The sequence below is a fragment of the Coccinella septempunctata genome, chromosome 5, assembly GCF_907165205.1.
Source record: "Coccinella septempunctata chromosome 5, icCocSept1.1, whole genome shotgun sequence".
NCBI classification, from domain to species: Eukaryota; Metazoa; Arthropoda; class Insecta; order Coleoptera; family Coccinellidae; genus Coccinella; species Coccinella septempunctata.
The window spans coordinates 8178289-8201458 of record NC_058193.1 but is presented as its reverse complement, the minus strand read 5'-3'; the positions used below and the strand labels follow the sequence as shown (position 1 = coordinate 8201458).

General features: G+C 37.8%; 1 protein-coding gene across 1 annotated transcript in view; it reads right to left on the bottom strand.

The window, feature by feature from the left end:
• Nucleotides 1-23170, bottom strand: part of LOC123312834 (septin-interacting protein 1) — a 100042-nt gene that overhangs the window by 15309 nt on the left and 61563 nt on the right. Inside the window, exon 7 of the mRNA XM_044897352.1 lies at nt 17870-18132. Within this exon, the coding sequence (XP_044753287.1) occupies nt 17870-18132 (263 nt within the window). The remainder of the gene's footprint in view (nt 1-17869; nt 18133-23170) is intronic.

The following is a 23170-nucleotide window of genomic DNA, read 5'->3' as shown; positions in this document are numbered from 1 at the left end:
GATCTCACTGTGAAAATATTTGCACCAAACTGAATTCAGTCTGTTTTTTATTAAGAAACTTGAAGAAAGTCTTGACATTGGATCAACTTCCTTTAGTGTATCATGCTCAGGTTTCTTCTAGACTTAGGTATGGTGTAGTGTTTTGGGGTGCGTCCTCTTTTGCTGAAGATGTTTTTCTCCTACAGAAAAGAATAATACGGTGTATTGCGGGAATATCACAGAGTATCATGCAAACCATATTTCATGAAGTTTCAATTGCTCACTCTGCCATCATTACTGATATTGGAGTTGGCTTCGGATGTTTTTGTTAATAAGAACACTCTTAAAAAATTCTGACAATCATAATTATAACACAAGAAACCGTTCGGATTTAGTTTTACCCAGTTTCAAATACAGAATCGGTAGGCGGTCACCGTTCTATCTTGGATTAAAAATTTTCAATAACCTAACTGAGGATATAAAAAGTTCTTGTAACAGTATCTACTGGAAAAATGTTATTATAAGGTTGAGGATATTTTTTTGTAGTTCTCTTTGTAATGTACTTTTTTGTATTTTTTCTTTTTTTTCAAATTGATTCATTCACCTGTGCCTATTGTAATTCTACTGACCTTTTCTATAATGATGTGATCATTCAAATGGAAATAAAGTATTTTGTTTGTTTTGTTTGTTTTAAAAGCCTTCATACCAACAACACTGCTAGAATACAGCATAATGGTTCTACAACCGACCATTTCTCAACCAACTCTGGAATAAAACAAGGTTGCGTATTAGCTCCTTTACTGTTCAATATTTTCGCCATAGCTGTGTCGATAATTGCTGACATGAGTATGCCCGTAAGAGGTGTTGGGATAAGATTCAGATTTGATGGAGGCCTGTTCAACCTGAAGCGTCTCAGAGCAAAAACCAGTACCAAGTTTATCCCTGAACTTCAATATGCGGACGACTGTTCACTTATCGCTAGCAGCTCGGAGGATCTACAGAAAATGTTGGACACCTATAAACATATATACGAAGCTTTAGGCCTTAGACTCAATATCGACAAAACCAAAATCCTGGTAAGTCTGCCAGAAAGCCTTCAAACAGATATCAGTCTGGAGAATGAAACTCTAGAACAGGTCGAGCAGTTCAAATACTTGGGAAGCTTCGTAAATACTAGGGCTAACCTTGACACGGAAATACACAACCGTATCAATTCGGCATCACGGGCATTCTGGAAGCTAAAGGAGAGAGTGTTTCAAAATCACGACCTCAATCTGAAGACCAAGACAGCTGTTTACAAAGCAGTGGTCCTCTCAACGCTCCTCTACGGAAGCGAAAGCTGGACGCCCTACAGGCGACATATTAAACAGCTCGAACAAACGCAACAACGTCATCTAAGACAGATAATGCACATCAGATGGTTCCACAAAGTTTCGAATGCAGAAGTCTTGCAACGCGCGAGTTGTACAACAATTGAGACTCAAGTAACGAGGGCCCGACTCAGATGGAGCGGCCACATTCTGAGAATGCAAGACACAAGACTCCCCAAAATAGCTCTATATGGCGAATTCACTGAGGGAGCCCGGAAACCAGGAGACCAGTACAAGCGGTTTAAGGATACACTACATCAATCCCTAAAATCAGTTAATGCCAATCATAACTGGGAAAAACTAGCGTTAGACAGGTCACAGTGGAGGTCTTCGGTACACAGTTATAATGGAGACTCGAGAAGGATACAGCGGCGGCCAGATCTGGTTGGTGACTATCCATGCCCGGAGTGTGGTAGGATATGTAGGTTACGGTTCTCGACAGTCACAGGAGAGCACACAGTCGCAATTAACCCTGAAAAATTATAAGTCTGTTCGCACCTTTTTTTTTCCTTTCTCTTTCTTTCCTTTTTGTTTTTTACCTTTTTTCGTCTTTTTGTAGATTCATTCCCGGCAACGGGATACAGCAATGAATGAGATGAACAAAAGAATGAATATTACAGGAAACAAGTAGAAAACAATCAAAATAATATGAGAAAACTGTACAAGATAATCAAAGATGCGGCTTATGAAGGTTATCAAAATAATATCGATTATAATTACAACAGTGATTGCAAATACTAACAATATCGATATTACAGATGGCCGAAAATTTGATAGTCTGAATGAGACAGCGGATTTTTGCTGCTTAATTGTTGAAGCTGGAAATGTTTTTCAGCAAGCATTAGTTTATTTTGGTTCTATGATAATTATATATTTACAGTGGAACTTCCCTAAATCGAATATCCAAGGACCAGTACCTACTTCGACTTCGAGTTATGGAAAATTCGAATTACGGAAAAATGCACTGAAGTGATGTTTTGAATTAAACATAATACGTACGTTTGCCACCGTCAAGACCCCAAATGGATATGTACATATGTATTGAAGATGTATTTCAATTTTTCCTTTAGCGTTAAACACTAAGTTTCGATTCGATGCCATTTTTGTTGACCACTGATATCACCCAACACAAAGCCTTTCTCAAATTTCAAAACCTTGGCTAATTAGAATTGATAATGTGTTATAGAGCGCGTGCGCGATGCGACGTATGTAAGGAAACTAAGAAAAACATAAAAACAAGTTTGGATCTGCCCACGGCTTTCCGCTCGGTAATTCCCAGGAGTTGCAGTATGTGATGCTCCAAAAAAATTCGAGTTATGCTTGGTTTCCTCCTCGTTTACTGCCGAATTTCTGTTCGAGTTTTAGAAATATTCGAGTTATGGAAATTCGACTTATAGGGAAAAAAATACGTGATGATGTTGCAAAAACGTTTTTGTTTCTTTAGAAAATTCGAGATAGGGAAGTTCGAGTTAGGGGAGTTCCACTGTAGTTAATTTCAAAATACATAGGACTTATCAATAAAAAAAGGTGTCAATAAACGCGTTCGCCATTGACATATCAGATCAGAGAGATTTTTTGTCACGTGACTGCAGATATATCTGACAAATCTGAAATAATCGAACGATCTAGATTAAAAATTGACAACTGACGAATTGCTTACAACTGCAAAACACATTTTGAACGATTTTCCAGGATGGTTTGGAATAAAAATAAATCATTTTGCAGATTAATATATGTAACTAATGTTACTGTTATTCATTTTAAAGTATGAGTCTATGATTGTTTCATTAAATTTCAATTCCAGTAATACCTAACCTTAAAATAACCGATTAATTTTTTCCCGCCGTCTCTATTGGCTGAGCAGAAAGATTTCATCCAGACTCTTTAGACGTCAAATGTCGAACGAAACAGATTTATCTCACCTACATCCAGATGTAATTTTATCGAACGATAATACGTGCGTCAGACGGATCCGATGTCAATGCCGAACGCGTTTAATAATAATATTTTAAAGCTTTATTCTGAATAAAACCTACTTCAACATGGTAGAGCGTGGTTGAGAAACATAATAAAAGTAAAGTTATAAATTGCAAAAGAGCTAAACTGAGAAAATGGATGCAAGTAAAGTACGAATTGGTTTGCTTGAGGGAAAGTTGAAGTGGTCAACCTGGAAATATGAATTGGGCATTTTGTTAAGAGGAATTAAAGGCGGTTTAGAAGTTATCGAAGGAGAATTGGAAGCTCCTTAATCCTTACCAGAAGATGCTACAACTGATGACAAACGGAGGTATGTTCTCAATCAAGCCGATACTAATGCTCTATTAGTTCTTACCCTAAACATGACACGAGAAACTTTAGAAAAAGTAATGCGTTTCACATCCGCTAGAGAAATTTGGCTAGAATTGCGCAGACTTTATGATTGCAATGTTGAGGACGAAACATATGACCTGTGTATGCAATTATTTAGCTATGAAAGACAAGCAGATGATGATATAGCAACACATACATCGAAACTAAAAAATCTATGGGATAAATTCCAAAAAGAAATTTCGAAGAACAAAGTTACTGCTGGAAATACGTATCAGTGTGATTTACCTGAAATTTTTCTTATTTATAAAATATTAGAAACTCTACCTTCTGATTATTTCTCGTTCAAGTCAAGTTGGATGCTCGTATCAATCAAAGATAGAAATTTAGATAATTCAACGAAACAGGAAGTATTGTATACAGCAAACAAAAGAAGCAATTTGTTTTGTAAATATTGTAAATCACGAGGACATAAAATAAGGCAGTGCCTGAAATAGAAGGCAGATGGTAAGCCACCAAAACCAGACAAAACTGATAGAGCTAGTGATGCGAAGAACAAAGTTTCATTATTAGGTGTTTCAAATGTGTTGTTGTGTGAGAATGATAAAGAAAATTGGTACGTCGATAATGGCGCAACCAATCACATTACCAATCAAAGTGATGTCTTTGAGAGCTATTTATCAATTAACAATCATCATCAAATACTGGTGATACGTGCTAAAGAACGACGTGTTTATCGGTGCTCTTATAATTTTCGGTTTTGAAGTGACTTTGAAAGACATTTCTGATCAGAGGTATTGAGTTGTTGATTTTATTTCAGTCTCTGTTACTTTATTTCTCAAATTTTGCGGTTCCCCTGGTTTATTTGGGTTTGTTTTTGTTTAGTTTTTGTTTCATTTACCCGCGGTTGATAGCAAATAGGGAGATCCCACCATAGAAATCATAATATACTTACTCTAGAATGCTAATCCAGTAGTAAAAAATGCGGCGAAAAATTGACAGTTGTCGTTAAAACGAATGCGCGACATTAGTTTATTTCAACTCGAACGTTGCCTAGACTTTCCTACCTTATGTCAGTCGAATTGTTTATTTGGTATAAATGAGAAATAAACATATTTCATTCGGTGAAAAAACTTATTTTTCGATTCATACAGGACTTCTTGTCGATATTGAACACATACATGGATGACTAATTGTGTTTATATATGCTTTGTTTTAGAAAATCAGTACAATGATGTTGCAGGTTTCAATGAAAATATATCGGGATCTCGGAGGTGACGTGTTCAAATCTGAATTTGTCGATAGAGGTATTATTGAGTATTCATTGATTGTTTGACCAAACCGTGAATTGGCTGAAGATTGGAGTTTTATAGCGAATTTCATGGTAACAACTGGTGCTTACTAAATATTTGGAACTCACAACAAAAATTCCAGAAGATCTAAACTTAATATCACCAATGCAATTCGATATTATCGCAGATTCGATTAGATGAACAGGTACCTAAGCATTGAGTGCATATTATAAACTCCGTGCAAAAATTTTGAAATAGCCTGATCTAGTGCAATACTACTATATACCATCAATTGAATTCGCTATCAGTGGAACTCGATAATTCATTCAAGTTTTGAATTTTTATTTTGCATTTATTATTTTTAATATGATAGACAAGTACACAAGTACATGTCAGAAAATGTGACTTAAAACTTCTTACCTCTGAGCACATCGTGCAACAGAAAAAATCAAATGACTGAAAGAAAACGCGTTGTTGTCCGACATACCTTCGTTACATGAATTGCCCCCTCTTCATAAGATTCGATCGACAGAATATTCAGAAACTCGGCAACGTTCTACTAGAAGATAAACTAATGATGCGCATTCGTATTAACGACCATTGTCAATTTTTCGCCGCATTTCTTACTACTGGATTAGCATTCTAGAGTAATAATATATAATATGATTTCTATGGATCCCACCGAGCCGCCTACCGTGTGCTGTAACTGAGGATCGCAGCGCATCGTGCAAACATTCTCCGGAATTCTGGCGTGCCACTGATCCTTCTAACATATAATTCCTTTTCCGTGGCCTTTCCTTCAGTGTGCAAGTCTTTCCTATTGGCCCAGGAAAGTGAAAAGTCTATACTTGTTTTTCTGTTATCCTTAATTTCGATAGTGGTTCCGCAAGTTCATTATTGGAGTATTTCTCTTTATAAAGTACCTCACACACTCGCCGTTTTTAACATCTACTGAGCCGAGTTTTTGAGTTGGAATAATCGCCATGCCTTCTTGTCTGAGCTGCTCCAAGGCGATTCATCACAGTGAGGAGACAATTGTGTGCTCCTCCTGTTCGAATGCTTTTCCTCTCAATTGTGCGAATATGACATGCAACGATAAAAGATCTCTAGACGAAATTGGGTCGAAATGGATTTATCAGTATTGCTCAAAGTCTCGGAGAGGTAACAGAAATGCCCCAATCCCTGTTTCCACGGGTTTCTCCGCAACCTCTGTGGATTACTCAACAACCGATGACTCTCCGCTTACGATGCTCCATTTCAACCGGTTGATGGCTAAATTAGAGTATCTTACTGACAATATTGTCTCTATCAAGGATGATATCAGCTCTATCAGAGTTTCTCAGGAGGTCCTCTCGACTCAGGTGGCTAATAGTAGCTCGGATATTGAGCCGAGTAAAGTTGTGTTGGAAAAACATGAAACGCAGATCACCAAATGTGAATCTGATATCTCTACTTTGTCTGGTGATTTGGTTGCCTTGAGAAAGGATATGGGTGACTTCAAGTTGGGTACACAAAGAGCTCTGTCTGGACTTGAGCTTGGCACGGATCGGATGGTGGTTGACTCCTCCGAGATTGTCGAGAGGGTGCGGAGATCCAATAATGTGATTATCAAACGACTTCCTGAAACACCTGATGACCCAACAGATGATAACGCTGTCCGCTCTATTGTTGGTCATATTTTTCTAACTGGCATCCAACACATTGTGTCTCATAACCGAATTGGAGGTTCTGATGGAGTGAATCCCAGGCCTCTACTGGTGAGATTTACTAATTCGGTCACGGCTCTAACTATATTGAGGAACAGGAAACTTCTGTCGACTGCATCAGCATATAGTAAGGTGCAGATATATGATGATATAACGCTGAATCAGTTGGCATGTCTGCGAAAAGCTAGGGAAGAGTTGAAGCGCCGTCAGTCAGGTGGGGAGGCGGATCTGACAATAAAGTATGTTAGAGGTGTTCCCAATGTTGTTACTGCACGGGGTGCAACACAGTCAAAAAAGTAGGTTATATTCCCGGTGAGTGGATCATCATGTATACTAATGCCAGATCAATTAAGAATAAATTTAGTGAATTATGCGCCCGTGTCCACGATTTGAAACCTAAGATCATTTTCATTACTGAAACTTGGCTACACGATGGTATACCGGATAGCTGCTACGATATCTCTGGATTCAAGCTGTTCCCTTGTGATAACCCTATCAAAAGAGGCTATGATGGTGTGTGCATGTACATAAGCAATGACTTGGTGAACTCCTTCAGAGTAGTAGCTAAAATTCATGATCTGCCCGGAATCGATAACCTGTTTTTACATTTTTCTTCATGTGACTTTTCTGCGCTAATCGGCTGCATCTATAGGCCTCATGCTTCACCATCGGATGCTCTTCTAAACAAGCTTCTTGTTACTCTTTCACAACAGAATAGCAATATCATAATAGCTGGGGACTGCAATTTCCGCGATATTCAATGGCAGGCTGGCTCATCTCCATCGGGTGTTCCGCAGTCTGCTATGTTCCTCTCTGCCATTGAAGAGGCAAATCTCATACAGCTGATCGAACACCCCACGCGTTATTGCCAAGGTCAGACTCCCTCAACCCTGGACCTAGTACTCGCAAATGATCAGGATCTTATCTGCGACATCCATTACCATGATCCGATTGGGCGATCTGACCACAGTGACCTGTCTGCGAAAGCTCAGTTTACTCGTATTCCACTGATGAAGTCTACACTCAGAACCCGTACCATCATTAACTATGATCTGTTGAAGGAACGACTGTCTTGCGTTGATTGGGAAGGATCTGTGGCCGCTGGAGACGTTGATGCTATGTGGAATGTGCTGTTCACGGAGACGGTTGAATCCTGCTTCAGCACCCATACCACTCGGATAAATCCGCCAAAACCATGAATCAGCGACAGTATAATGAGTAGCATCCGTACTAAAAGAAGTCTTTAGCAGCGATATTTACGACTCGCATAGGTAATACTCAAACCACATCTCTGCTATTCTTAACGAGGCCAGAATGAGGTACGAGAAGAACTTAGTTACCTCAAAGAACAGTAAGAGATTTCACAAACATGTTCGATCCATGCTCAGTTCCAAGATGTCTGTTCCTCTCGTGCAAAGATCATCGGGTGATATTTGCACCGACGAGAGTTCGTCTGCTGATGCTCTTGCCGACAGTTTTGCGGCTGTGTTCACTCGTGAACCCCCGGGTGACTTGCCGAGTGTTGGTGCTCCTAGGACTGCTGATTCACTTGATTCAATCAAGGTGAACGAGGTCGAGATAAGAAAGCTTCTGATGGAGCTGGATCCTTCCTGTGCCCCTGGGCCAGATGGATTAGCTGCCATGGTACTCACATGTGCTGATTTTGTCGCTGCCCCTATAACAAGAATTATCCGGTCCTCTCTCCTTTCGGCTCAATTACCAAAGGCATGGAAATATGCCAGAGTGACACCCGTTTTCAAAGGGGGCAATGGACATTGCGTCCAACTATCGCCCTATTAGTCTGACTCCGATCGTAGCTGAAATTGCGGAGAAAGTCATCTGCTCACGTGTGGTGCCCTTCTTGATCTCCAACAAGACTATACCAGATTTTCAGCACGGTTTTGTTCCTGGACGTTCCGTCATTACGTGCTTGCTTCAGTGCCTGAACTCATGGACATCATCTCTTGACTCCCATTCTCCGATGGACGTTGTGTACCTGGATTTCTCGAAAGCGTTCGATCGCGTACCTCTCGGAAGACTCCTCAAAAAGCTGGATGATTTCGGTTTCAGGGGAACGCTGCTCAAGTGGATCGAGTCGTTTTTGAGCGGTAGGGAATTTTCAGTTAAAGTTGGCGAATCCCTCTCATCTAGTAGGCCTGTAACTAGTTGTGTTCCGCAGGGTTCGGTTCTCGGACCGGTGCTTTTTCTGTTCTGCATACTCGGATGATTTCAAAATTTATGCTGATGCGTTCATATCTACACTTCAGAGTGACTTGGACAATATATCTGCCTGGTGTCGAGAATGGCTGCTTCCTCTTAACATCGAGAAGTGTAGGGTGCTTCATCTGGGTAAGAACAACCCGCGACGGTGTTACAGTGTCGGTGGTGTTCCGCTCCAGTCGGTCGACCAGCATGGTGACCTCGGAGTGATTGTGACATCGGACTTGTCCTGGTCAGCCCACGTTGATAATGTTGTTGGGAAGGCTCGACGATTAATTTATTTGATACGGAAGTCATTCCCGCGATGTACCGTTGAGATGGCCAGGATATTGTACTCCTCTTACGTGCGGCCTATCATGGAATTTGCGGGCCCGGTCTGGGCATCTTCACTCGCGAGTGATCGGGAGCGACTTGAGTTGGTCCAGAGATGTGCGACGCGCTTGCCGTACGACTCTGTTCGCCCTTGTTATGACGACAGACTTGTTCGGTCTCCGACCTTTTATGGATCGCCGCGAGCGGGGCGACCTCATCTTCACCTATAGGGTCTTACACGGCTTCATCGGATGTAACCTACGAAACCTCTTCACGATTAATACCAACAATCTACGAGGCCATCCGTTGAAGTTGTACCATGAGGGGTATCGAACATCGCAGAGGGAGCACTTTCTTTGCAACAGGGTCTTTGACAGATGGAAATCGCTGCCGAGCGTTGTTGGTTCCCCAAGTGTCAACTCTTTCAAAAATCAGCTTGACAGACTCCAATATCATTATGCCTTTTTCTTTGTTTTCTTAGTTGCTAGTTTAATTCCTGTACCACTCAGAATTTTCTGTTTTTTTTTCATATTTGAGGGATCATAGGCTCTAGCCTCCCCTTTCATCATATAATAATAATAATAATAATAAAAAAGAAAGTAAAATGCAAAAACTGATTGGCAAACCTTTGCATGGAAGGCACCAGAACGAGGTCAACCATGATTACGTCGACATATCTGCGTCGAACTACTGGTTGACTTCCGGAAGGTTGTTTCCTGAGACAGAGGGCTTCATGCTCGCCATCCAGGATCAGGTGATTCCAACAAGAAATTACATGAAATATATTGCCAAGGATACCTCAGTGGCGGACGATAGCTGCCGTTATGGCCGTGCGACACATGAAACTATCCAGCACATCACCGGGGGATGTCAGAAGTTCGCGGGCACGGAGTACAAAAATAGACATGATGCTGCTGCCAAGATTCTTCACCAAGAATTGGCACTAAAACACCAACTTCTAAGTTCGAAAAAGGTTCCTTATTATAATTACCATCCGGAAGCTGTGTTGGAAAATGAACATCACAAGCTCTACTGGGATCGCACGGTTCTCACAGACCGGAAAATAACCCACAATAGACCAGACCTCATATTGCTCAATAAGGATGAGGACAGAGCACTATTCATCGATGTGGCGATTCCAAATAATAATAATCTTCTAGACAGGCACACTGAAAAAATTTCAAAATACAGAGATCTCGAGGAACAAACCAGAAGACAGTGGAAGCTGAAAGATATCAAGACCATCCCTATTGTCATATCATCTACAGGCCTGATACCGAAGAAACTACTGGAGAACTTGAGGAAGCTTCAGTTGGACGAAAATAGCTACAGAGTCATGCAGAAGGCGGTACTGCTCGGAACGGCGAGAACTGTACGCAAGTACATGGGGAATGCAGAGGAACACCGTCTGCGCCGACAGGAAGTGCGGGTGGAGCAGGAATCCAACCTACAGCAGGGAGGCGAGGAGCGACCCGGACCCGACCACCACCACGAGCCCGAAAACCTTGAAAGGGCTCCAACAGAGCTTAATCCTTTTGATATCTGAGATATCTGGGCTAAGTGAATTTTCCTCTGGAGAGGAGTGTGAAAGCCGCAAGGCTAAAGTCATAAAATAACAACAGCAAATGGAGAGTCAGTACCAGCATTCGGAAAAGGTACAGTTAGAGTGAAAACATACGTGAACGGAAGAATGCAAGTTTTTTCTCTGACTGAAGTGTGGTATGTTCCGAGCATCAAGAAAAACTTATTCTCAACATTGTCAGCACCAGATAAGAATCCAAACAGTGAATTCGTTTCAACAACAGAAGAATGTTATTTCAAGCTATCAGGAGAAGTTATACTTGTTGGATCAAGAAATTGTTCAAGAGGATTGTATAAACTTAAAATGGAGTCTTTAAAGTCAGAAAATTTCAAGGAAATTAATTTAGTTAATAATGATAATAATAATGGAATAATCACGCCTAAACAGGGAGGCAATGAATACAATAATAAGGATAAATTCAGATGCATACCACCCGCTGATATGAATATCAACAAATGGGGCCTTGACAATGGCAAATTGGCTAGTTCAATTCAGATCGTAACACTTGTTGATATTCATATCAGCGGGTGGTATGCATCTGAATTTATCCTTATTAATAATGATAATGTTTTACAACTGTAAAACGTGAAAGATTTGAATATCAACATAAGAGATATACAAAAACAACACTGAAAAGGGAACTGGTATTAGATGTTAATCTTGATAGTGAATTATGCGAAGGTTGTGTCTATGGAAAGGCTCATGTACTTAAATTTGGTACAAGAGATCGAGCCAGTGCTCCTGGTGAACTCTTACATACTGATGTTTGTGGTCCATTTGACTCATCCAAATCTGGCTATCGATATTATGCATTCAAGGATGATTATAGCAGGTATCGTTTTATATATTTCATGAAAGACAAATCAGAAGTGATAGATAATTTAAACATTGTCCCATCGAAAATTAAAGCTGCAGGATATGGCGTGAGAGAAATCATTTCGGACAATGGTGGTGAGTTCGACAATATAAGAGTAAGAAAAATACTAAACAATTATGGAATACAACAAAGACTGATCATGCCATATACGCCACAACAGAACGGGTGTGCAGAAAGAGACAACCGAACTGTTGTTAAAACCGCAAGAGCTTTAATGCACGCTAGAGAAGGAATTTTCGATCAAAGTTTTTGGGTAGAATTAATCAACACAGCAACAAACATTCTAAATCGGACTAGTGAATCAAGTGTTGAAGGAAAATCTCCCTATGAAATATGGTTTAATAAGAAACCAAAATTGAGCCATTTGAGAATCATAGGTAGTAGTTGCTATGCTCATGTTCCGAAAAAGCACCGGAGGAAAATGGAAAAAAAAAAGCTATTAAAGATATTCTTATGGGTTATGAAAATGACGATGGTTATCGAATATGGTCTATAGAACAAAGGAAACTCGTAAGATCAAGGGACGTCATTTTTGATGATTGTGAAATTTTACCAATAGTCAATACTGAACACAGTAAAAGTCAAAATATTCAAATTCGAAATATTTTTTGATTATTTTTAAGTTTAATGAAATAGGTGAAAATTATGAGACTGACAAAGATAAAGTATTCATTGAAGAAGAAATATGGAACTAAGAGTGATGCCTGATGAAGTAGTTGAAGAAAATGAACAGTGTACTGAACAAATGAGACAGGAGTTAAGAGACAGAAAGGACATTAGAAAACCATCTAGTTTTGATGACTTCGTTATGACAGTTGTTGCAGTAATATGTGAGTCACATGAACTTTTAAATTACAAGGGTGCCATAACTTGTACTGAAAAAAAAACAGTTTCAGTTATGAAACAGGGGTTACTATCTTTAAAAGAAAATAATACTTGGATTTTGAAAAAATTAGCACCTGGAAAAAAGGCAATTCCTTGCAAATGGGTATTCAAGCTCAAGACGAATCCTGATGGCTCCGTTGAAAAATACAGCGCAAGGTTGGTTATAAGAGAATACTCCCAGAAGAAAGGGATTGATTATGACCAAACCTATAGTCCAGTGGCAAAAGGAGGAACAATAAGGTCACTATTAAGCATAGCTGCCAGCAAAATTATGTCTCTCACACAGTTTGATGTATGTACTGCCTTTCTCTAGGGTGAATTAGGGGAAGAGGTATACATGAAACAACCTGAAGGTTTCGAAGATGAAAGCGGCATGGTTTGTGAACTCCAACGAAGTTTGTATGGATTGAAACAAGCTCCGAGATGCTGGAATAAACGATTTAGTGATTTTTTGGAAAATGTAGGATTCAATCGATCTGATGCCGACCCATACTTATTTATCAAAAAACAAAGAACTGACATGCTTTATTAGCTTTGTATGTTGATGATGGACTACTAGCTTGCAGCAATAATACCTTGAAAAACGAATTTTTGAATGGTTTACAAGAAGAATTCAAAATAACAATAAAACCGGATACTTCTTGGACTCCAAATTGGGAAAGAAGAGAACGGCACCGTTCTAGTGAGTCATTCTTCTTATATTATACTAAGAAAATTCTTGAAAGATATGGTATGTTAGACTGCAAACCAGTAACAACTCCAATTGTAAAGGAAAGTTTTTTCAATTAGGGAAGGAAAATGACGAATTACAAAAACAGTCTTACAAAAGCTAGATGAAAATCTAGAATAATACTTGAACAGCTTAACATACAAAATACATAGAAATAACGAGAAAAAATACTTCAACTTATTTTATTTCTTTCTTTTCTTCCTTATCCGGCTTCTTCTGTTCTACCTTGGCAGGCTGACCAGTCTTCATGATTGGAATGGTTTTGTGATCGATGCTCTTGTCAACGTTGAATTGAACAGAACCTTCCCTTATAAAAGAGCAGTTGGTGCTTTAATGTACTTAATGACAAGTACAAGACCGGACATATAGCTTATGCTGTAAGTATCGCCTCAAGAAAGCTAGAAAATCCAACGAATGCAGATTGTATGAAAGTGAAGAGGATATTTCGTTATCTAAAGTGCACAATGGATCCTGGTCTTAGCTACAAGCTAGAGGCAAGAGATGAGTTAGTGGCCTTCAGTGATGCAGACCATGGAGGAGATGAGTGAAACAGGACGTTCGACTTCGGGCGTTTTATGCATGTATGCTGGTGAGCTATATCTTGGCTTAGTCAACGTCAAACATCTAGCAATTTCCACAACAGAAGCAGAAATAGTGGCTGCTAGTGAAGCTGCACGGGAAATGGAATGGCTAAAGCGGTTATTCAAGGAAATACTCAGTGTTCAGTCAGTTCCAACATTGATGGTACGAAGCTGCTATTAGACTGAGCCAAAACTCAGAATTCCACAGACGTACTAAACATATACACATAAGACATTTCTTTGTGCGTGAACTTGTTCTATATGGAGAGTTGAAATTTAAAAAAGTTTCAACAGAGGACCAATTGGCAGACTTAATGACAAAACATCTGTTCAAACCAAGACTGCAGACACTCATAAAGAAAATGGGATTAACTAAAATATCCCAATGAGAGAAGGTGTTGAAGGTGGAAATGTTTTTCAGCAAGCATAAGTTTGTTTTGGTTCTATGATAATTATATATTTAGTTAATATCAAAATACATAGGAAAAAAGGTGTCAAGCAATTTGTCGATAATAATATTGTAAAGCTTTATTCTGAATAAAACCTATTTCAACAATAACCACTACATAAATGTTGGCGTGGAAATGGAAAAAGCAATACCGAAGTTTTAGGAAGAATACCATGATGACGTCAATATCATCAAATAAATCTATCTGAAACCTATAACTAAACATGAAATAATTAATTACATTGCTGAACTGAAAATTTATAGCTCGCTCGGCAATGATGGTATTCGTGCTGACGTTATAAAGAAAACTCATATGGAGATCATTGACCCGCTGTTGCATATATTCAATCTTATCATACAAAGTGGAAAAATACCATCTGAATCTAAGACAACGTTAGTGGTATCCATTCACAAAGCGGGAACGAAAACATCTATTAATAATTATCGACCTGTAAATCTTGTAGGTAACTTTACTTGAACTTCAGTTGATAACTGAAATAGTGAATAACTTGAATATGGGTAAAAAATGTATTGCTGTATTTTTAGACCTTGCTAAGGCATTTGATTCAGTACCTCATGATATGCTAATAAATGTATTAGAAAAATCCGGTATAAGAGGCTTGGCTCTGCAACTGTTCAGAAGCTATTTGGCAGACAGAATTCAGATGGTTTGGTTGGATAGTGTTGTTAGTAATAAGCTCAAAGTGAAGATTAGAATATCTCTGGGAACGGTTCTGGGGCCGATACTATTCGTGTTGTATTTTTTGAATTCACTATTGAGGTTGAATGGTGGTTTGACGGTATCATATGCGGATGACACCGTTTAAGTGATTTCTGGGAACTCGTGGGATAGTGTGAGGGAGCGAACGATTGAGTGTTTGAGGAGTATTGAACAGTGGCTTCAATTTCATTAACTGACATTGAACGTATCGATGACGAAGTATATGGCTTTCTCTCAATAAGGCAAATAGACCAAGGTACAGTTCAATAAGAGTAGACAATCAAGATATAGAAGAAACATCCTCAAAAAAATATTTCGGTATTGTAATCGACCAACTTCTGAGGTGGAACCTTACGTTGAGTATTTATCATTCAGAATCCGAAAATGATTCATAAATTCTATTGGTTAAAAAAAAATTTAGATAAAAAACTGGTTTATAAAGCTCTTGTTGAGTCAATCATAAGATAAGGAATATTGGTATGGGGTGGTCTTTAAAACAACCACTTATATAGGCTCAATACAGTTCAAAAATACATAATTAAAATAATTTATAGGAAAAACAGATTATATCCCTCACATTTACTGTTTGATGAATATGTACATAATGTGCGAACGCTAATGTTCTGGCGGTATGCTCTTTTGTGCACTAGAGAGATGATCTGAGACCTTTTGTGGACCATTCTTACGAGATTGTCTAATTGTAAAGAATGTAAACATTTATAGTGAATATCCTGAAATAAAGTGAATAAATGTTAAATGTTTGAATGTTTAAATTAAAAATAAATAGCTATGCATACGAGCCAGTTGTCCTATTAATTGTTAATCATGTAAAATTTTTGTGTTAAGGTGAAGTTCCTCTTATTTCATCTTCGGGTTGATTTTTTAAAATTCTACAAATGATATAACGTATTCAACCTTTAGCCAAAGAAGATTACCAACATAAACTCTCCTCAAGCTACTGCATAATATGTGTCAATAATTCAATAGCAAAAATGAATATATTCAAAAACTGATCACTTGTATTTTCCATGCAAATAGCTAGATTCGGTATGCCTTCAATCAGTTCGTTTAAACGTCAATTATGTTCGTCACATATTTTCGACTTCATATCTTCCGAAGTGATTCGACATTGTGATAAAATACTTAATTACGGAGACAAATTTCCATGGCCAACCGAGTGCTAAAATAAAAGTGAATGGAGTATATATAGCTATAGAGCGCTTGAATTGCTATATGTGCGTTCAAATTCGACGTGAACTTTGTTACTTAGTGTAGGTGGATTGTGTTTGACGTCTCGTGAAGAGGTCAGATTCTTTGCTGTCAAATAGCCGACTGGCGAATTCAAAGTCTCCAGTAAATCATGTGGTGACATAGCAGGGTGATTGTGTTTCGGTTGGTTTCTGCTTTTTTTCTATTTTGGGAGAACGTTTGTGAAAGATAGAGGTTAATCGTATATGTGGATTATGTTTGACATCTCGTAAAGAGATCATATTCTGTGCTGTCAAATGGCCGACTGGTGAATTGAAGTCTCCAGTAAATCATGTGTGTGACAATAGCAGGTTGATTCTGCTTCGGTTGGTTTTCTGGCTTTTTTCTGTCTTGAGAAAACGTTTGTGGAAAGATAGAGGTTAATCGTATCCCGTAATTTTACCTGAATCTTCTTATGATTATTGAATAATCTTAAGTGGATTATAATTCAGAAATTGCGCATTATTAATGCGCACGAGGTTCCTCGTGAAAGACCCTGTATAAATTCACTTACATTGAATATGGTCGCTACCGTCTGATATATTGTAGATATCAGAATATCAGGGTAACCTACTATTTGAATGAGCGGACCTGAATTTAAAATAGCACTTCCTCAAACCTTGTCTTCTCTCTTTTTCAATCACTTCCAGCATTTTTGTAATAATAATTGTTTTGGCAACGGCGTTATGACATTAACGATATTTCATGAGTGCCAACCTTACTCCGTTCTAGTTACAAAAACTTGAGAAAATTATTTCATGGCAACCTAATGCTAAAATAAAAGTGAAAGGAGTATAGTCGTGAACCGTGGTTTATATGAGTTCCGAGATCTGCATTTGTGAGAATGTAATCAATATTTCTAGAACTTCTAGTTCCATTCCGGTTGGTGACCATTCTCTTATGCTCTTTCGAAGTAAATTCAGATAAAAACTTAAAATCAAATAATCGAGGTGATTATGGGAATCAAAATAACTTACAGTGCGCGTTAAAATTATGGAACAAATTCATTTTCTCAGAAGAAAAATATTTGGCAACAAAATCCTGAAACAGATCAATTTTTGTTTTACCAAATTTTTATGCATTTTTGAAGAATTTTTGTGGCACCCTGTAGTATCCTCATCATCCCTCTAAATTTGTTGAATAGGGAAAGTGTGTCATGTGGTACTTTTTGTCTTCGTATCTTCTTTAGAGGCGTGCAGAAATTTTCAAGAAAAAAAAAAGTAAACTTCATTTTTCAATTTGAAGCTCCTGATCCGGTCAAAGAGCCAACTCAATAAGGCCCTCTCACACAAAGTGACTCGATTTTCAATTTGAAGAACCTATGGGCCCCCCATCATATCAATTCAGGAAGTCACCTGAATGTTAAGTCCACCATCTTGAATATTACATAGAGTGGAATTTCGGTGAAATGATTCATTTTGATGAGTTTTGTCTTTGGTGTAAAAAAGACACCACCTTTAAAAACAACCTGTATATTGAAATCATGAAAACCCAGCATTCGATAAAGAATAGAATAGAAGATTAATAAATTCAGATGTTAATGACGACAAAGTTATCGTACTTATTATAGTGATATACTATTTAATTATTATTTATATGAACATAACTCACCTTATACATGTTCTCATCACAGGCATCCATGTGTGCCAAATAAGACTATCATATGGCTGTATTCCATTCTCATTATTTTCATTAGTTCCTCGGTTTTGTAAATGTCTCTCAAGGATAAATTTCCACTGTTCAAAAACATAAACGAATTCTCTGGGTGTGATCAATGGAGACCACTTAGCCATAGCTGAAGTAAAGAGTGGGCCAACTAATCCTGGGGCTAACTCTGCCAATTCATATCTGCAATATTCTTCGAAAAATTCGTTCTAAAAAAAAAAGAAATCTTATTATAAAAAGTAATTAACGTAAAAAAGGTTTTTTGGACGAATAGGCAACATAGGAAGTCTGCGAGTCCAAAACACTATTTTCGGGCGTGTTGCGTACAATATTTTTTCGGCAACCGGATAGAATAACAAATCGATGCTGCTTTCCATATTTTATTGCGAATTGAAATAACATGCAATTTTTGAGTAAGATGCCTAGAAATATGGTGTAATCACTTTTACGTCTTGTCGGGATATGAGATCAGTTTCATTTTTCCCTCTGTAGGTACCGCTCTTCAGAAATTGACAGTATATTGTCAAATGATATATGAAAATTATTTGAATATGGTCCATTCAAGAACGATTGATATCCCTGTAGGCCTTGAAAGTCCAGACGCAGCTTAATATCAGGTCACAAAAGATCTTCAATAATTTCTGTAGTTTCAATCACAGAACTGTAATATGTAAATGTAACCTAGGCTAAGTTCGGCCTGTAAACACCGGTACAGAGCGAGTCGAACTAGAATTTCATCACAGATCAGCTGGTGTCAGTGGATCCTGTACAAATTGTCAATTTCTGAATAAACGAATGACAAGTGTCAACCAGAAAAATCGTGGGAAAAATTAGAATTTGAATGCGATTCGTTCGAAAATTTATATGAATAGATCATTCTCAGTTTTATGAATAGTCTGTTTATAAGTTGTTGTTTTTTTGGTTTGTCTCGTTTCCTAACCCCACTTCTACAGAACCTCCTTTCGCGCCCACCTTCGGAGCTGGGACTCATAGAGTTAGTTCCGAAAACTCTACTCCGTCTGGAACGAACGACAACTATTGACACTTTTTGTTCTGAAACTGCGTACCCGAACAACTCGGAACAAAAAGTGCTGATAGAGTCTAATGGCCGAACGCACCTGTAAAAGAGTATGTGAAAAGCAGAAATATTAAAATTCAGAGAATATTGATCAGCATTCAAAATTGATACAATAATGTTTCCAATTCGTACGATCAAATTAAGAACATAAAGAGCAGTACAAAATTAAAATTATCGTCTATCAAAGCATAGATTCACATATAAGAGGTATATAGATCACTGTTTATTCTCAATACTAACCTTAATTCCGCAACAAAAAATCTTAACTTATGTGCCATTACCAACCTGAACTCGATTTTCTATAGCCACCCGAGTAGTCCGAGAGCTGGCGACAAAAATCAGGAAGAATTTTGTAATGGCCCATAATTAAATATGCTTTAGGTCTAACGCGACGACAGTCTACCAATAAAATCGATGGTCAACGCACACGAACGATCATTCAGTCGGTGATTGAAATAGGAGATGGAAATACGTTGATATTGAGATGCTTTGCGGTATATTTGAGGTACCGAAGAAAGAAAAGCAGAAATAGGATATTTTGGTGCATCCAGTAATTTCTCAGCGTTTATAAAAAAGCCAATTTTATAACCCTTTTTGAATTTATCCCAGTCATCAATCAACTGAACAGACATTTCCTCCCAAAGTTTCTTCTTCAGTATTTTATTCGAGTACTATGCTGTTGAGGTATATTCATTTTTCAATGCCTCTATCCATTTATGATCGTGTACCTACTATTTAAAACGCTCGCGTACAGTAATTCACAACAGAATAGAGATCAAGAATCGAGTAAACTGTCGTTCGTGTGCGTTGAAACAAGAGAAAGCTATATGCCCATCTGCTTCACCGACAGTCGTGTCGGGTGCAAAAATGGAGCGCGGTACGACTGTTTTGTACGTCCGACTAAAAGTCGGTCATGTGCGTTGGTGCATTAACATACGTGTTCGGCATTTCAACCGACAAAATAGTCGCCCACCGATTGTCGTTCGTGTGGGTTAGACCTAAGTATTGAGGGTGTACATGAGTCAGCACCCACTCGCAAAATCAGGTAGTGGTAGACTTGGCAGTTGCGCGCTTTGATATACGTAAAATTACAACATCCTCTACAAGTGTTTTGTAATGATTGAAAATTGTCAGATCACTAGTTTACAGTACCAAAAAACGTAAGAAAATGGTCAGACCGCATTTTGTGGAACACGGCGAGTCAGCACGCCACATTGTTGCTGTCATAACGATGTAGGTGCATGAGTTTTGTAATGGCTAAAAATTCATTTACTGCTTAATTATAATATACAATTTAAGAAGAAAATAGTCAGACCACATATTAATGGAACAGAGCTGGTCAGCAGTCGCTCAAAGTCCGGATATCCAGGTAGAGCGGGTATTCGGTTATATGTTAATATATTTATTCATTGTACAACAAATACAAACATGTTGTACATTATATTGAATAATATATTTATATATTATTTCATTATATTTATATATACAGGGTGTATCAAGTTCGAGGGCCTATTAGACGTTTCTGAAGAACTGGACCTATTTGAAATCTGATATTTGGGATTATGATATTGTTCGACATTATCTACTGAGCTAAAATATTCTTGAAGCGTGAGCACTTTCTATTATACAGGGAATGGAAATAAATTTTTCAAATTTTTTTTTTCTTTTTTTTCGTTTCTGATATGATAGAGTACTCCATTTCGAATATATTTCTGTTCAAATCATATCAGAAAAAAAAAAGTAAAAAAAAATTTACTTTCATTCCCTGTATATCTGAAAGTGCTCAGGCTTCAAGAATATTTTAGCCTCGATTTTAGCTCAGTAGATAATGTCGAACAATATCATAATCCAAACTTTCCATTTCAAATAGGTCCAGTTTTCCAGAAACGTCTAATAGGCCCTCGAAATTGGTACACCTTGTATATACAGGTTGTCCCACTTGTGACGCAGCGGTCGATATAACGGTAGCGGTTAAAGTTTGGAAAAAATTTTTGATGCAAACTTGAATTACTCCAAGAATAGAACAACCTAAAAATATTTTCGAATAAATCGGGTGTCCCACAGAAGGTTGAACAAGGATAGAACGAAGCGTATGACATGGTGGCGCTGCAACGAAACTAATCCCATATGCCCGACATGTAAAATGTTGATGCTTGAAAGAAATGATAAGTGCACACACCACTGTTTCAAGCCGCGTACTCACTAGCGAGCAGCAACAGCAACCGGCCATAAAAATCTCATGAAATTTTACGACCTTCCTCGTTCGTCGCAGACTTCGAAGCTAGCCGAGACTTGTCGGTCTTCGCCACTATCAAAGGATAGTAAAGTCGTGCTACGACGAAGAGCGGGACGTTTTCACTGGTGCAACATGAAACGTCTTTAAATTTTATGGGGAGTGTTTATTCGTAAGAAGTTATTAAATAATATTCCAGAGATTTTTTATTCGCAGAACAATGAAGTGTGAATTTCATCCGTAAAATGTTATGAAAAGTGGCCTTAAAAATGAATGAAGAGAATGACATTGGGTGTACATATTCATACAGCCCTAAAGAACGATATTCCGGAAACTTTCATTTGCAGAATTCTGAAGGGTGACCCTTCTCAGAGTCCACAGAATGAATCAAAAATAGATCCGAAAAATTAATAAAGATTTTGAAATTCTGTGAACATATTGATTGTGCCCTAAAAACAATATATTTCGAGAGCTTTTCCATTTACAGAACTTGGAAGGATGAATTTCACCCCTATTTCTCAGAATCGGAAAAAAATCGAAATTAGGTCTAAAAAAAGAACAAACAGTTTGACATTCGATAAACATAATCAGGGAGCCCTAAAAACGATATTCTGAGAGCATTTGCAGAACTTGGAAGGTAGTATTTTATCCCCAGAATGACAGAATGAATTGAAAATGGGTTTAATAAATGAATGAAGGGTTTGAAGTCAACAGATTCTCTTTATTAAAGATTAAAAAGTTTAAATATCAAAAGGATAGCCCGAAAATGGCTTCGTCCCAATTAGGACATGGGAGATATTTCTCTCTTCTCGCTCAATATGAATTGAATATTAATATTTCAAAAAACTATTATGCGTACTCATTCAATGTCAAAACAATGTCAAAAGAGGTGGTACGTTCAAAGTATAATCCAAATATAAAGGAGCGTGACATTCAATCGACTGGGCAACAACAAAGTCACGGACGCCAGAAACAGTAGAACAGTAAAATACATTCCAAACCAATCAAATACAATGACCTCTCAGGTAAAATAAACGTCACGTAAAACAACAACAAAACACCGAGTTCGCTCCTGAAGAATGATGAGAACGAGCTGAACAAATGTAGTAGTGTTAGTAGTACGAAGCGAATCGAACTAGAATTTTTATCACAAATCAGCAAGTGTTAATGGATCCTGTACAAATTGTCCGTTTTTGAATAAACGAATGATAAGTGTCAACCACAAAAATCGTGGTAAAAAGTTGAGTTTGAATGCGATTTTGAATACAACAGAAACATTCACAAAATGATAGAACAATATAAGGAACATAACTGGATAACTGTTTGTAATAAGATCAACGATTCCAAAGGTAAAATATTTTTCCAAGAAGTTAACAAACTGTCCAGATACAAACAGTCACGCCAAATTCCCACACTAGAAGATAATGTGAAAGAATATCAGACCGATAAGGAAAAATGTGAATTATTTGCAAGTCATTACCAAAATACTTTCAAACTGAATGAAGATGCCAACTTTGATAAGAATCATTTTGACAAGGTGAATGCATGGTATGATAATCATTTTAACAAGACCAGAAACACAAATAATGAGATCGTTGAAATTAATGAGGAAGATTACTATGAAATTCTTCATAAATCTAAAAACACCACACCTGGAGCAGACAACATCCCATGGTCCATTGTCAAAGTCCTGAATGAGAGCATCCACAAGAAACTGAAGGAAATATACGAGTATTGTATAAATAACAGCATATTCCCAAAAATTTGGAAAATAGGTACCATAATAAACATACATAAACCAAATGCAAAATGCAAATTTTATGAAAAATTAATAAAGAAATTGCTTGATCTACATATAAACAAATACATACCAAATTTTCAGTTCGGATTCACGGAAAAAAACTCAACAAACCACCCACTGTCAATTCTTATATCT